The following is a 17,175-nucleotide window of genomic DNA, read 5'->3' as shown; positions in this document are numbered from 1 at the left end:
CTATGATGTCAACAAAGCTGTTTGTATTTGTGAAGATCCATATGAAATAGGTATGTCTGATCATGTAAAGGAATGTGTTTTAATTAAATCTGAAAATTATGTTTTACAGGCACAAAATATTTTATTATTTCTGAAAACATCATGTTTTAAGTGTTTGTTTCTATGAAAATATCCACTGTGTGTGAGGAAAACATTTTATTTTTAATATAAATATTCCAAGACAGTCATTGCAAACACCTCACTCCAACAATGACTGTTTCAGCATCAGACCCGTCTTCTAATCTTATGTTATCATATGCTAATGTAAAGTACCATAAAAGGAAATATTTTTCACATGCTAATATTTTGTAATTGGAACCTCAATCAAATGATGTTCATGCACAAACTATCCTATTGTCCTTAATGTTAAGTACATCACCAATAAACTGTCACCAATGAGGATCCATGCACCTTTCAATGCCAAAAAGTCTGTAAACGATAATGACCTGCTTGGGTTAATTAATGAACATCACTGGTCATCAGTGATCTTTCTTGACTGAAGGAATTATTATTGTGAAGAATTACATCAGTTAATTTTTACAACAAAAATATTTCTCTTCATGATGTATAGTCTTCACGAACAATTCATACATTTTGGATTCTATCATATTCCAGATACAGCATCAGGTTTGTGTAAGCTGGTTGATCACTGCAGTCCAGACAGGTGTACCACAAACCACACAGTTGACTGTTCAAACAGTCTTGAAGGGTTTACCTGTCGGTGCAAGGAAGGTTTTGACGGTTCTCTCTGCCAGCACAACACAGATGACTGTGCCTCCAAACCCTGTGGCAATGGAACTTGTACAGATGATCTTGAGTCTTACAGTTGTACCTGTGAAGATGGATGGGAAGGTAATTTATCAGAAACATAAAAAAATGCACCTTTTTGTTGTCAGATAAAAAACTGTTCTTGACATTGTTCCTTAATGAAAAGGTCACAATAACCAACAATTTTTCAAGATCCTAATAAAATGTTTTTTTTGTCCAAAGTAATTGTCATCTATTGAGATTTTGTAGAATATTTCTGTTGGGTGGATTATTCAACTTTAGCAAATAATTGAACTTCAGTATTTCCTGATCTTTTATATTAACAAGCTAGACAGGTTCACCTCAAACTCAAGTTGGGGGCTGGAATCTAGCTCAGTCAGTAGAGCAGTCATCAGAGTTGCTTTGATCATAGGATCCAACCATTCCCTGATTTTTTTTTTTTTTTTTTTTATCTGAATCAGTGCCCCATGACTGGTACAATGTATATCAAAGGCCATGGTACATGTATATGTTGTGCTGGCTGTGGGGAAGTTCATATAAAATATCCCTTGGCATCAATGAAAATATTTAGCAGGTTTCCTCTCTGACTATATGTCAGAATTATCAAAAGTTTAACATTTGGTAGATGATGATTGATAAATAAATGTGCTTTATAAACAAAACAAACTTTAATTTGAACCAATATGTTGCAAAGGACTTAGTTTTTTTTTATCTAAATGTTGTGGCTCGATCTGGAAATGTTTTAAGACAAGTTATATTTAGTAGTATAGGAGAAGGTAGGTGTATGATGAAAGAGTCTGTGAATTCATGATCAAAATAGTATGCCACATCATCAAAAGAATTTTAATTTAGCATCTACTGGCTTTTTCTTGACAAACTAATTATATGTACTATTTGTGTTTTGTCTTTGTGCAGGTGATAATTGTAACATAAACACAGACGACTGTCAAAACCAGTGCTCTGAAGACCACTCTTACAACTGCACAGATCTTTTACAAGACTACATGTGTAATTGCAAACCCGGGTATACTGGAAAAAACTGCACAGTAAGTGTTGTTTAAATTATTTGAATCAGAATTCTGATTTCACTAAATTACAATCTTTATTGGTTTATTATTTATTGAATGAATGAATGTTTAACGATACCCCAGTATGAAAAATACATCGGATATTGGGTGTCAAACTATGGTATACGCAAAAAGTAAATGGTTTGCATGTACTAAGAAACTTACATGTAATATTGTGGATTTTCCCTCTCTCAACCATACCAGTGATCCATGCCTATAATGCCAAAGACTGTGAAACATGTTATCCTGTGTGTAGAGTAACACATGTTAAACATTCTGACTACTGAATTAATTTTTGACCAAAAAAAGACATTGAGGGGGTACAAATTTATGACTTTTACTCACATATCAACATTTTTATAAATACATAAAATAAAGTTTATATTTGAATCAGTAAGTATTATTTTCATGGGGTTTTCAAATTATTATATTTTAGATCAGTTTTAATGTTGAATAAAAAAAGTTGTGTTTACTTATTGGCATTTGTGGCCAGATGTCCAGTGTTTATGTCCATTATTCCCAATAACTGTGTTTTTATGACCCAATTTTTTGGGGGAAATGAAGTACGATTCATATTCCAATATTTTGTGATTTTCATTGTTGGTAAAACAGTCAAATTTATTATCAAATTAGCTGTCACAACCAAGCTATCTATTCCAGAAAATTACTACAATGTTCTGCCATTGTTAACAATTGTCAGCAAAAATACTTGCCAAAAAAAGTCCCAGGCATCATTGAAAAATGAAAAAACTCAAGCTGCCATATTCTCGAATAATCTATTTTCTGTTTTTCTGTTATTATTTCTGGCGAGTACCATGCACAAAACAGCGGGAAATATGAATTGGGGAATGCACTGTATACATTGTTGGTAAAACCATTGTTGGTAAAACAAGTGTACAGTATGTTGGCTTCAGTGACTTTGGGAGAGATATCTCGACTGAAGTATCGAGAAGGTTAAAAAATCATTTGTTGCTTAGCAGTAAAAGAAGCCTATGTGGCATAGCAGATTTCTCGTCTCACTGTTAAACGCCTAATAACCATTGTTTGAAAACATGTTAAACCATGTTGCATACATTGTAATGTATATACTACAATCAAACCTGTCCTAGGTGCCACCTGTAATCAGCAGTCACCTGCCGTAAGTGAACACTTTTTCCCCTACCAAATGATTTTTAATGTAAATGCATTCGTAATGCCACCTAAATTGGATCCCAAATCACTAAAATACCTTTATTAAGCGGCCACAGTAAAAGGTTATTTTAAACCACAGTGAGTGGGTAAGGTTTTTAGCAATATCAGCGATCTCCACACCTTCACAAAAGTTCACTAATATAAGTATTATTTTCGTGTCTGACATCTCAAATGTGTATTATTTTAGAAAGTAATGGTGATTAAAAATGGGGAAAAAGTTGTGTTTACTTACGACATTTGTGGATTCTGTCCAGTATTTATGTCCATTATTCAGTGGTTTTCAGTGGTTTTCTGACCAGAATTTTTTTTTCAAACCCGAACTACGATTCATATTGCAATATTGGTAATTTCCGTTGTTGGTAAAACGATCAAATTTATTATCAAATTAGCTGTTACAATCATCTATCGATCCCTGAAAATTACCGCGACGTGCCGCCATTGTTGTCAAGCGAAAATACTTGCCGAAAACCACTTTTTGAACTCAAAATTTCAAGGTATTTTCAATTGAAAAAATCAAAACAAAAACCACCATTTTGAAAAAAAATCTTTTTTCTTTAATTATATTTCCGTTTCCAGTGAGTGTCGTGTGCAAAACGGCAGGAAATATGAATTGGGGAATGCACTGTATACAGTGTACAGTATATCGACTGACGTGACGTCGGGCGAGATATCTCGCCTGCAGTAGTCAGAAGGTTAAGCGGCCACAGTAAAAGGTTATTTTAAACAACAGTGACAAGGTGCAGCAAATCAGCAATCTCCACACCTTCACAGACACTAATATCCATTCAGTTCTGACATCTCAACTGTGTATCAGTTAAGAAAGTTGGACTCTGGGGAAGCTAACCGTGACAATTGTAGATTCATCTCCTTTGGTGATACACACCCTGAAGTAGTATTTAAATAATTAAAAGGAAAACAAACATGTGAGAGAATGAATTGCAAATGGTTAAATTAATACATTTCAGTTACACTATATTATTTCTGAAGAAGGTGACATGTCAAAAGTTGATTATTAGCAAACTATAGAGAAAACATCCATTAATTTATTGTACAGACGGTAAAATAAAGAAACAGCAAAAAGAAATATTTTAAAGACTGTATATGAGGCAACCTATAATCAGCGGTCACTCAATTGTAACTTTATCCAAATGTGTTACAGGTTTGTAGATTAACTAAACTTAGTGTTCATTTTCATGGGTTGAAACTAGGGTCTGTCCTTGTAAACAATAAACTATTTACTGATTCCCAGGTAACACATATGTTTATGACTGTAAAAATGTTTTGTTACATATTGTAATTGTTTTGTAATTGTACATAATTTGATGGCAGGGAGTTTAAATAGGTAGACAAGCTGTATTTTGTATTGAATGTGATGTTTACCCTGAATAAAGAAAGTTTATTATTATTATTATTATTCAGGATGAAATTGATGAATGTCAGCTGTTGCCGTGTGAACATGGTGGGAACTGTACTGACCGTGTTGCAGATTTCACGTGTAGATGCCCTGATGGATGGGAAGGGAAGACCTGTGCAGATCCGTACAACTATTGTAACGACACTATATGTGACAACAACGGAGCCTGCTACAGCCTCAAGGATACGTTTTACTGCAGGTAACATTAACGTCAGTTCAGTTGATTATTTCTAATTAAGGTTCCAGCATGATGTCCTTGTCACACACCTCAGCTATGTGGGCTGTCTGGCCAGGATAGGTGTTAGTGATTAGTGGTAGAGATGTCAGTGTTGTGGTCTTGCATCTCCCACATTGAACCATTAAAACTCACTCTGTGGAAGCCAGTACAGAGATCGATGGTAAGGTTATATAGTTTGTTTTGTTTAACAACACCACTAGAACACATTGATTATTAATCATCGGATATTGGATGACAAACATTTGGTAATTTTGACATTAATTCTTGGAGAAAAACCCCACTATATCTTTCCATTAATAGCAAGGGATCTTTTATATGCACCATTCCACAGACAGGACAGCACATTCCATGGCCTTTGATTTACCAGTGGTGGTGCACTGGCTGGAACAAGAAATAGCCCAATGGCCCCACCGATGGGGATCACGATCCTAAACCGACTATGCATATTTTTTACCCATGTATTATGCGCACCCCCCACTTTGAACGTTTATTCCAAGAAAAAAACTATGAACCACCTTATAATGCGCGCCGTTTGGTTTATAAACACAAAATCGACAGTGAATGCAAGATGTACCGTTTTTCCCATTACCAAAATTAACGAAAAGCGAAAGAAGCGGTATATTCAAGAATTAACAAAACTTAAGTTAGGTATTTGAGTACATAGACCTACATGTCACATTAAACAAAGGCTAGTACTTGCTTACTTACATGTCACAGACTCACACGTGCATAAATCAAAACAAAATTATATACCCATACACTGTAAATGACTAAAAAATAAATGAAAACAAAAATATAGTATATTACATTTCGTTCTCATGGCTAACGTGAATGCGAGAGATTTCTAAATTTATAATAGTGTGATATATTTCCGGTTTGCCGAAATGGACGAATTAAATCTCATGGAAATTAAAAATATTTACGGTCCAGTTTTGTAATTTTTGTGCACTTTTTGGCGAGGTATGGATACTTTTTATTTTGCATTTATTACAACCATCACAAGTGAAAAGCGATTTTTAAGAGGGTTTTGGCGTTTCGTGCTGATGAACACTGTCAATAACCTGTAAAGTACAGTAAACTACCGATTGGCGATTTTTCATGGGTGATCGCTGGACATGAATTTATAAGATATTTTTTCTATTGCTATGTATAGTGCGCACCCCCATTTTTAACCTGTATTTTCTGGAGAGAAAAAAGTGTGCATAATACACGGGAAAATACGGTATGCATCAAACAAGCACTTTACTAATGGGCTACGTCCTGCCCCAAACTGTTTATAGAGACCAGACCAGCTAGGTGAGGTGGTCTTTATGGTGAGACCGGCCTCGGTCACGCCGTGGTTAGGCCATCGGTCTACAGGCTGGTAGGTACTGGGTTTGGATTCCAGTCGAGTCATGGGGTTTTTAATCCAGATACCGACTCCAAACCCTGAGTGAGTGCTCCGCAAGGCTCAATGGGTAGGTGTAAACCACTTGCACCGATCAGTGATCCATAACTGGTTTCAACAAAGGCCATGGTTTGTGCTATCCTGCCTGTGGGAAGCCCCAAATAAAAGATCCCTTGATGCTAATCGGAAAGAGTAGCCCATGAAGTGGCGACAGCGGGTTTGCTCTCAAAATGTGTGTGGTCCTTAACCATATGTCTGATGCCAAATAACCGTGAATAAATTTGTTGAGTGCATCGTTAAATAAAACATTTCTTTCTTTATGGTGAGATAAACTACACACACTTGTGTATAGAAGGTTGTTGTAGAATACCCTGATCGTAGTACTTATTGTTATATAGAGCTTATTACCAGAGTGTTTTCGGTATTGTCAATATATATATTAGAAATAAAAAATTGTATTATCTCAAGCCTCTGGCAAGCATAATACAATAGTTTTTATTCCTAATATATGATACTGACAATACCGAAAAACACGAGGGTAATAATCTCTTTTGTAAAAATCTCACACTTAATACAAACTGTTTTTGTAAACAGTATGCACAACTTTAATTCAGTCGGTAGATTATGCGATATTCAAATGACGTAAGAATATGTGGTTGTGCTGTCTTTTTGAATGGGAATAAAGAAAACTCGGTAATAACGTCATTTTGGATGTTGTTACATCAAAATAAACTGTGCATAACATTTTTCTTTTGATTAATGCTGGACAGCTTTCAGTTTTAAATTGCAGTTGAAATGTTTTTATTTGATGACTATGAATGCATACATCAATTATGAATTGTCACCATAAAACGTTTGCTTAAACTGTTTTATTTAACCTAGTTTTCAAATTCATAAAGTATGTGATCTGAAAAAAAATCACATGCTGAGATTGCACTGATAATGTAAAATATTTCTATGATAAATAACCTTTATTAACTTTATCTTATTTATTATGCCTTGAATTGCTTTTAGGTTAATCTTAATAAATCAAGGTTACTCTTACTAAATTTAGATAAATTAATTTCCATCAATGAACTCTCATGTAAAGATGACATATTTGTTTTATTTATATTTAACAGTAAAATATTTATTTTTAATATAATTAAGAAATATTACCTAGTCTGGAAATTAATTATGTGGTCAGGTGATGATAATGATGTAAACAAATCTTGTAAATTGGTGATACAGCTACATTTAGTTGATAGATAGTATTGCTTGAACACTTTGCTCGCTCTATCCAGTGCATCACGACTGGTACATCAAGGCAGTGGTTATGTTCTATCCTGTCTATGGGATGGTGCATATAAAAGATCCCTTGCTGCTAATTGAAAAGAGTAGCCAGTGAAGTGGCGACAGCATATTTTCTCCCTCAATATCTGTGTGGTACCTAACTATATGTCCAATGCCATATAACCGTAAATAAAATATATTGAGTGCGTTGTTAAATAAAACATGTTATTCATTTGAACACTAAGTTGAAATCCTGATATGATCACTAGCAGTGTACTTTCAGTTGTGAGGCTGGCACCCAAGGAACACGATGTGAAACCTCTCCCCCGGTGTGTGACCGTATCAGTCCGTGCACAGACAAAGGCAAATGTGATGAATCGGGAGGAACTGCAAACTGTACTTGTGAGAAAAGTGAGTAGAAATAGGCAGGTATGTGTGTCAATTTGACCTCACAGATTAAAAAATAATAATTTAATGATTATGTTTGGCACCAAACCCTTTCATGATGGTAGGCAAGAATATAATTGTGTTGAATTCTTATTAAAATGCTGTTGTTACTTACATATTTTTCACTATTATAGCCGTTTTTGATAACTGAAATCATACTTTACTTAGATTTTATGGTTTAGATTATCAGTTTCCATACATTCGAAGTGTTTTTGGTCATCCTGGTGTTTTTAATATCACAAAATGCATTTCTCATATTTTTAAAAATGCACATGCGTCTGAGAAGTAACAGTTATGGAGTCGAGTTTTAGTCTATTTTTAGAGGGTATTTCACCATATCAAAGTCACAGACTCGCGTTTCACTCAATTGTAACTTTATCCAAATGTGTTACAGGTTTGTAGATTAACTAAACTTAGTGTTAATTTTCACGTGTTGAAACTAGGGTCTGTCCTTGTAAACAATAAAGCTATTTACTGATTCCCAGTTGACACTGATGTTTATGACTGTAAAAATGTTTTGTTACATATTGTAATTGTATTGTAATTGTATATAATTTGATGGCAGTGAGTTTAAATAGGCAGACAAGCTGTATTTTGTATTGAATATGATGTTTACCCTGAATAAAGAAGGTTTATTATTATTATTATTATTATTCAGGAAGAAATTGATGAATGTCAGCTGCTGCCATGTGAACATGGTGGGAACTGTACTGACCGTGTTGCAAATTTCACGTGTAGCTGCCCTGATGGATGGGAAGGGAAGACCTGTGCAGATCCATACAACTATTGTAACGACACTATATGTGACAACAACGGAGCCTGCTACAGCCTCAAGGATACATTTTACTGCAGGTAACATTAATGTCAGTTCAGTTGATTTTATTTCTAATTAAGGTTCCAGCATGCTGTCTTTGTCACACACCTCGGCTATGTGGGCTGTCTGGCCAGGATAGGTGTTAATGATTAGTGGTAGAGATGTTAGTGTTGTGGTCTTGCATCTCCCACATTGAACCATTAAAACTCACTCTGTGGAAGCCAGTACAGAGATCGATGGTAAGGTTATAGTTTGTTTTGTTTAACAACACCAGTAGAACACGTTGATTATTAATCATCGGATATTGGATGACAAACATTTGGTAATTTTGACATTAATTCTTGGAGAAAAAACCCACTATATCTTTCCATTAATAGCAAGGGATCTTTTATATGCACCATTCCACAGACAGGACAGCACATTCCATGGCCTTTGATTTACCAGTTGTGGTGCACTGGCTGGAACAAGAAATAGCCCAATGACCCCACCGATGGGGATCACGATCCTAGACCGACTACCATATTTTCCCATGTATTATGCGCACCCCCCACTTTGAACGTTTATTCCAAGAAAAAAAACATGAACCACAATATAATGCGCGCCGTTTTTTTAAACCACAAAATCGACAGTGAATGCAAGATGTACCGTTTTTCCCATTACCAAAATTAACGAAAAGCGAAAGAAGCGGTATATTCAAGAAACCAAGAAACAAAACTTAAGTTAGGTATTTGAGTACATAGACCTACATGTCACATTAAACAAAGGCTAGTACTTGCTTACTTACATGTCACAGACTCACACGTGCATAAATCAAAACAAAATTATATACCCATACACTGTAAATGACTAAAAAATAAATGAAAACAAAAATATAGTATATTACATTTCGTTCTCATGGCTAACGTGAATGCGAGAGATTTCTAAATTTATAATAGTGTGATATATTTCCGGTTTGCCGGAAATGGACGAATTAAATCTCATGGAAATTAAAAATATTTACGGTCCAGTTTTGTAATTTTTGTGCACTTTTTGGCGAGGTATGGATACTTTTTATTTTGCATTTATTACAACCATCACAAGTGAAAAGCGATTTTTAAGAGGGTTTTGGCGTTTCGTTGTGATGAACACTGTCAATAACCTGTAAAGTACAGTAAACTACCGATTGGCGATTTTTCATGGGTGATCGCTGGACATTTTTATAAGATATTTTTTCTATTGCTATGTATAGTGCGCACCCCCATTTTTAACCTGTATTTTCTGGAGAGAAAAAAGTGTGCATAATACACGGGAAAATACGGTATGCATCAAACAAGCACTTTACTAATGGGCTACGTCCTGCCCCAAACTGTTTATAGAGACCAGACCAGCTAGGTGAGGTGGTCTTTATGGTGAGACCGGCCTCGGTCACGCCGTGGTTAGGCCATCGGTCTACAGGCTGGTAGGTACTGGGTTTGGATTCCAGTCGAGTCATGGGGTTTTTAATCCAGATACCGACTCCAAACCCTGAGTGAGTGCTCCGCAAGGCTCAATGGGTAGGTGTAAACCACTTGCACCGATCAGTGATCCATAACTGGTTCAACAAAGGCCATGGTTTGTGCTATCCTGCCTGTGGGAAGCCCAAATAAAAGATCCCTTGATGCTAATCGGAAAGAGTAGCCCATGAAGTGGCGACAGCGGGTTTGCTCTCAAAATGTGTGTGGTCCTTAACCATATGTCTGATGCCAAATAACCGTGAATAAATTGTTGAGTGCATCGTTAAATAAAACATTTCTTTCTTTATGGTGAGATAAACTACACACACTTGTGTATAGAAGGCACATGCCAGAATATGATCGCTAGTACTTATTGTTATATAGAGCTTATTACCAGAGTGTTTTCGGTATTGTCAATATCATATATTAGAAATAAAAATTGTATTATGCAAGCCTCTGGCAAGCATAATACAATAGTTTTATTCCTAATATATGATACTGACAATACCGAAAAACACGAGGGTAATAATCTCTTTATCATATAATCTCACACTTAATACAAACTGTTTTTGTAAACAGTATGCACAACTTTAATTCCAGTCGGTGATTATGCGATATTCAAATGACGTAAGAATATGTGGCGTGCTGTCTTTTTGAATGGGAATAACGTCAAACTCGAATGACGTCATTTTGGATGTTGTTACATCAAAATAAACTAGTGCATAACATTTTTCTTTTGATTAATGCTGGACAGCTTTCAGTGTAAAATTGCTATTGAAATGTTTTTATTTGATGACTATGAATGCATACATCAATTATGAATTGTCACCATAGTACGTTTGCTTAACTGTCAATAAACCTAGTTTTCAAATTCATAAAGTATGTGATCTGAAAAAATATCACATGCTTTGATTGCACTGATAATGTAAAATATTATATGATAAATAACCTTTATTAACTTTATCTTATTTATTATGCCTTGAATTGCTTTTAGGTTAATCTTAATAAATCAAGGTTACTCTTACTAAATTTAGATAAATTAATTTCCATCAATGAACTCTCATGTAAAGATGACATATTGTCAACAGTAAAATATTTATTATTAATATAATTAAGAAATATTACCTAGTCTGGAAATTAATTATGTGGTCAGGTGATGATGATGATGTTAAACAAATCTTGTAAATTGGTGATACAGCTACATGTAGTTGATAGATAGTATTGCTTGAACACTTTGCTCGCTCTATCCAGTGCATCACGACTGGTACATCAAAGGCAGTGGTATGTTCTATCCTGTCTATGGGATGGTGCATATAAAAGATCCCTTGCTGCTAATTGAAAAGAGTAGCCAGTGAAGTGGCGACAGCAGATTTTCTCCCTCAATATCTGTGTGGTACCTAACTATATGTCCAATGCCATATAACCGTAAATAAAATGTATTGAGTGTGTTGTTAAATAAAACATGTTATTCATTTGAACACTAAGTTGAAATCCTGATATGATCACTAGCAGTGTACTTTCAGTTGTGAGGCTGGCACCCAAGGAACACGATGTGAAACCTCTCCCCCGGTGTGTGACCGTATCAGTCCGTGCACAGACAAAGGCAAATGTGATGAAACGGGAGGAACTGCAAACTGTACTTGTGAGAAAAGTGAGTAGATATAGGCAGGGATGTGTGTCAATTTGACCTCACAGATTAAAAAATAATAATTTAATGATTATGTTTGGCACCAAACCCTTTCATGATGGTAGGCAAGAATATAATTGTGTTGAATTCTTATTAAAATGCTGTTGTTACTTGTACAGATTATACTGGGGTGTCGTGCCAGCTGATTAAAGATTCCTGTTCCGCTGATCCCTGTAATCCAGGAGGAAGCTGTAAAACTCAGACTGTTGGCTACAGCTGCGAATGTATGAATGGTAAGTACTGCCCTGGACCCCGTTCCACGAAGCAATCTTAGTCCTAAGATCACTGTAAGAGCATAACTACCTTACACACTTAAGGTGACCGTAGCGCTAAGATTGCTTCGTGGAACGTGGCCCAGGACCGTGTGTAATTGTGTGGGCGTGTTATGACATACAGCTACTTTCACTGTGTTGTTCAGTGTTAAAGAATTTTATATAATTATAACACTAGGTAACAACTTCTGTAACAGCGATTTAAGCCATGAGCAGCAAGCACAACCGCTCCTGATTGTGGTAATTGCATAAAACTACAGAACTACCATGAACAAGCTGGTATTTGTCTGTATCCAAGGAAGATATGTCAATGGTTTAATGGTACATGCAATATAATATTATAATATATAGGGTCATTCATTTCAACTTATTTTTGGGTTTATATTCAATGGCTGTCCAGGACAGTGGGTTAGTTGTTAGTGAGAAAGTGGTCTTATACATACCCATTGAGTCATTAAAACTTGCTCTGCGTGGAAGCCGAAACCGGGCTGCGAAACCAGTACCTACCAGCCTTATGTCCGATGGCTTAACCACGACACCACCGAGGCCGGTGGTAGGATCATACATTTGGCTGTAATTAAGGAAGACATTTCAATCATAAATGGCACTTGATCATGAGTGATACAGTTGGCTGTAATTATTTATCCCCACCGGTCCAACCGGAGGTGACTATAGGTTTCGTCTGTCTGTCTGTCTGTCCGTATGTCCGTCTGTTTGTCTGTCCGTCTAGCAGAAGGCTTTGAGATATTGAGCTGAAATTTTGTGTATAGTTTCATCATTTACCCTTTCAGATCAAGTCTGACTTTCATGACGATTTACCTATTTTTGACACAGTTATGGCCCTTGAACTTAGGAGATGTAAAAATTAGTTTTCCTGACTTTTTTTGCAAAGCCTGGAGATATCAAGATGAAATTTTGTATATAGATGATACTCCCCAAATGTCTTGTGATATCATAATTTATCAGCACGAGTTGATAAAAAATATGAAAACCGAGGCTTGCTGATTTTATTTTTATATCATCGAGTGCTGATAAATTATAATATCACAAGACATGAGGGGGATATTGTTTTTGTCATCCATTATCTTTTCTTCTTTTTTTGCGACAATTGTAAACAATGTCTGTAATGTGGATTGAATGTGGCCCTTGAATTTTTGAGGTAGATACAAAAAATTGTTGGGTCCAGTAGAGGACATGTATTGCTTTAGCAGTACTCTCAAAATTCTTGTTGATGACATGTTAATAATATATGATAGTTATTATGGGTCATTCAATTGGCTGTACAATAATGAAGATATATCAGAGATGTGTGATAATTATCACGGGTCATACAGTTAGCCGTAATTAATGAACATCTGTCAGTAATCTATGGTAACTGTCATGGGCATTACCTACATGTAATAAAATTAAATCAATTATATTGTAATTGTTATGGGTTATACCCTTAGTTTTATTACATACCCATTCAGTCTTACTATATGATAAAGATATTTTCAAACCGGGTGATAAATTTATCTTGTATCACACATATGCAAACTGGACCAGAACTAGTAAATGGGGAATTCCCTTTTAATTTTTGATGGAGTTATATAGCACCTTTTAGTTACTGACGTCATGTATGATTTACTAATTACGTTACATCATATTTGAAACAGTACACAAGATTAATTGCCTGAAAGTATGATGTTTAATGTTAAGTAAACCATGAAAGGAGGATTGATAATAGATTTAATTAGTATATATATATTTTTTATTATTATTATTTATCCCGCTGCTCCCTTTCTTTTCTCTCCTTTGATTTCCATCTAATTTTTTCCTGATCTGGCAGCTCCCATCTTTCAGCTTCTTTCGCTGTCCACCTCCACATCCCAGTCCATGTCTTTCCAACCACGACAGTTGCTTGTCTGTTGTAACTATCAGTGCCACACACCTGTCATATCCTATCAGCTTTTAGCTGTGGGCTTTATCTGACCACTTCTGAAAGTTTTCAGTAGTTACTTCTGGCATTGTTAAGAGGCATTTGTAACCACATACTACATGTATGCTCCTCGACTACCAGCGGTCATTAGTTAGTGCCATGGGTCAGACCAGTTTTATTAGCGGCAGAGGACGAGGATGCCAGGTGGGTACAGTGAAGTACACAGAAACTGTGTAGTTTATTTATGATAAAATGGTCAAATAAAAAGTAACTTTTTCAGCCATCTTTGTTTTTTCGTGTAAAATAATGGTTTATTTATCAAATGGATGGGAGAAAAAGAATCCATCATATGCGGTCATGTGGGATAGAAAAAGTACACTCCCGGTGGTGGAAATTTTGACACTTGAATGGAACTTGGCATGCCTCGCCCCGGGGACGAAATTTCCACCACCTCTGGTTCACTTTTTCTATCCTACATGACCGCATATGATAGTCTATTATTCCATACCAGACATAGGACACTGGTTATTAGGTGATGTCCAAATTCTCTGGAATAGAACTATGATTTTGTTTGTAATGAAACATTTGTATTGAATAATAAATATTGCCTGTTTTGAAACTTAGTATTATGTTTGCATTCAGGCTACCAAGGAGACGATTGTGAAGTAGAAAGCCCACTGTGTGGTAGTGGTGCCTGTTTATCTGGACAATCCTGTGAGCAAGAAGGGAGGGTCAAGTACTGCTTGTGTCCTGCTAAACAAGTGTTTGGGGGAAGCGCGTGTAAAGGTATTTATCAAGAGCTGTGACATATGATACCTAAGTTGCTAAATACAGTCTACCATTTGGCTGCTTACTATTGGTCAGTTTGTATGACATCAATTGTGAATGGTGCTCCAATCAGAGAGTGCATCACAATTGTATCATTAGAATGAGCTAGTCATGAATGAAATTTTCCTGTCCTGGATGGAGGAGCTGGCCGAGCCTGGCACCTGCGCCCAGGACAGGCATGCACTACAACAGCTTATTCTAAATGTGCACGTAAAACCCTATGACATGACATGAATGAAGCTCCTTTGATATTCAACTCTTCTGTTTATTTTTAGCCACTTTAGTTCATTTAGTAGCATTAATCAAATTAAGGATTGTCTGTTATTTTACGTTCATCAGGTAGGGTATGAACTAAAAACCCATTTGTTAACTATGTGAATTGGCAAAGCCATCCAAAATTTGCGGGTGATAAAGTGACATCATCAGATATGACGTTCCCCGACGATATAATTTTTATGTTCAGCGATAAATGAACAAACTTGTGTTGCTACAGCTGGACCAGTGAGATGATGTTATATTGTAATGAATGTAATGGAAATTTAATTATTCACAGTTGAATATAGGCATTAAAGTATTGTAATATTCAGAGGAAGATACTTCTTTAATTTTTGCAAGCAGAGTTATTTTTTAAATCAATTATTTACTTATTTATCCCACTGAAGAAAACTTTCTATGTATATATACTACTTAAAAGAATTTAAGGGCCAAAAATTTATAATCAAATAAGTTTCAGAGTGTATTAGATTGATGATGTAAACTACACCAAATTTTTTATTTATTGTTCCATATTTACAAAAAACCACAAATAAACGTCACTGTATACAAGAAAGTCACATGACATGCTGTCAAAGTTGAAGGTTGTCAAACGGATTTTACACATCAGAACATTCGTTTAATAGTGTGTGAATCCACCCCTGGCGCGAATACACTCGACACATCGTTGCCTCATGCTGTTGATCAGACGTCTGAAGAACTCTTGGGGAATGGCCTGCCACTCTGCCATAAGAAGTTGACCCAGATCATGAAGGTTGGCCGGAGGGGCATGGTTATCCCGAACTCTCCTGCCTAATTCATCCCAGGCGTGCTCTATTGGGGCCAAGTCAGACAAATATGCTGGCCAATCCATCCTGGCGATACCTTGTTGTCTGAGAAAGTCCGTTGCCACCCTGGCGCGGTGGGGTCTGGCATTGTCATCCTGCAGAACTGCCCCGCCGCCAATCTGCTGAAGGCCTGGGAGAACCAACGGCCGGATAATCTCATTCAGATATCGGATTCCATTCAGATTGCCATCCACCATATAGAGGGGGGTCCTGTGGTGGATAGAGATGCCACCCCACACCATGACACTGCCACCACCGAACCGGTGACGTTGTCTAACGTTAACGTCAGCGAAGCGCTCCCCAGGACGTCTGTAGACACGAACCCGACCGTCGTTGAACTGGAGACTAAACCTGGACTATCAGTGAACATCACTCGACCCCACTGAACACGTTGCCACTGCAGATGAAGCGTGCACCAGTGACGTCTGGCCGTTCTGTGACGTGGTAGGAGTGGTGGTCGAACAGCCTGGCGACGGCAGCGTAGATTATTGGCTCTCAGACGATTGCGTATGATTTGATCAGACACTCGAGTTCCAGTCGCAGTCCGCAGATTGTCACGTAATCGGCGTGCAGTGGTTGTGCGTTGACGTAGAGCCATATTGGTGATGTAGCGGTCCTCTCTATTTGTAGTGCTTCGGGGTCTTCCCGAACGTGGACGATTTCGAACAGAATTCGTTGCTTGGTACCGTTGCCACAGTCGGCCAACGACACTCTGACTGACACCAAGTCTTAGAGCAACATTTCTTTGCGTATTGCCATCCTGAAGCCAAGCAATAGCCCTTCCTCGATCTTCGATAGTCAGTTGACGTCGTACCATTGTCGAATTTGGAGTGTGCACCGTACACGAACGCAAGCTCCAATTATACGGAAATTCAGCATTGGGAACATGGAATACACATGCAAAGCGTGCAAATGAAGCGCTTTGTGAAAAAGCAAGTTATGGGCACTTAGCAGACCTTTCGCTTTCGCCCTAATTTACGTGCAAATGAAAGCATGTTTTCGCCATTAGAACTAGTCGACAGTGTCAATGACAGTGGATTTTAATTCATTTATGGGTTGCTTAGACCCACTTTCGACAAAATGGAACAATACCATGCGTGACATTATGGTCTAGCTAATATAATTGACATTCAGAAAATAATGTCGAAAATATCATCTGACCCTTAAATTCTTTTGAGTAGTATACATGTATACGAAGAAGGTTATGATTTGATACTTGCTCTGTATGTGTGTTATTAACACTTAATTCTATATTTTTTTG

General features: G+C 36.7%; 2 protein-coding genes across 2 annotated transcripts in view; one reads left to right on the top strand and one right to left on the bottom strand.

Moving 5' to 3' along the window:
• Window positions 1–632, bottom strand: part of LOC121379494 (sushi, von Willebrand factor type A, EGF and pentraxin domain-containing protein 1-like) — a 13,091-nt gene extending 12,459 nt beyond the window's left edge. The window contains exon 1 of the mRNA XM_041508139.1: window positions 622–632. Coding sequence (XP_041364073.1) covers window positions 622–632 — 11 coding nt within the window. The remainder of the gene's footprint in view (window positions 1–621) is intronic.
• LOC121378227 overlaps window positions 7–17,175 on the top strand; it is a 198,508-nt gene continuing 181,339 nt past the window's right edge. The window contains exons 1-7 of the mRNA XM_041506306.1: window positions 7–50; window positions 655–891; window positions 1,723–1,853; window positions 4,485–4,678; window positions 7,660–7,787; window positions 11,916–12,029; window positions 14,629–14,772. Coding sequence (XP_041362240.1) covers window positions 1,812–1,853; window positions 4,485–4,678; window positions 7,660–7,787; window positions 11,916–12,029; window positions 14,629–14,772 — 622 coding nt within the window. The 5' untranslated portion in view covers window positions 7–50; window positions 655–891; window positions 1,723–1,811. The remainder of the gene's footprint in view (window positions 51–654; window positions 892–1,722; window positions 1,854–4,484; window positions 4,679–7,659; window positions 7,788–11,915; window positions 12,030–14,628; window positions 14,773–17,175) is intronic.

Source organism: Gigantopelta aegis, chromosome 8, assembly GCF_016097555.1.
Source record: "Gigantopelta aegis isolate Gae_Host chromosome 8, Gae_host_genome, whole genome shotgun sequence".
Classification (NCBI taxonomy): Eukaryota; Metazoa; Mollusca; class Gastropoda; order Neomphalida; family Peltospiridae; genus Gigantopelta; species Gigantopelta aegis.
Note: the sequence above shows the minus strand (reverse complement) of the source record. Positions and strands in the feature narration are given on the sequence as shown.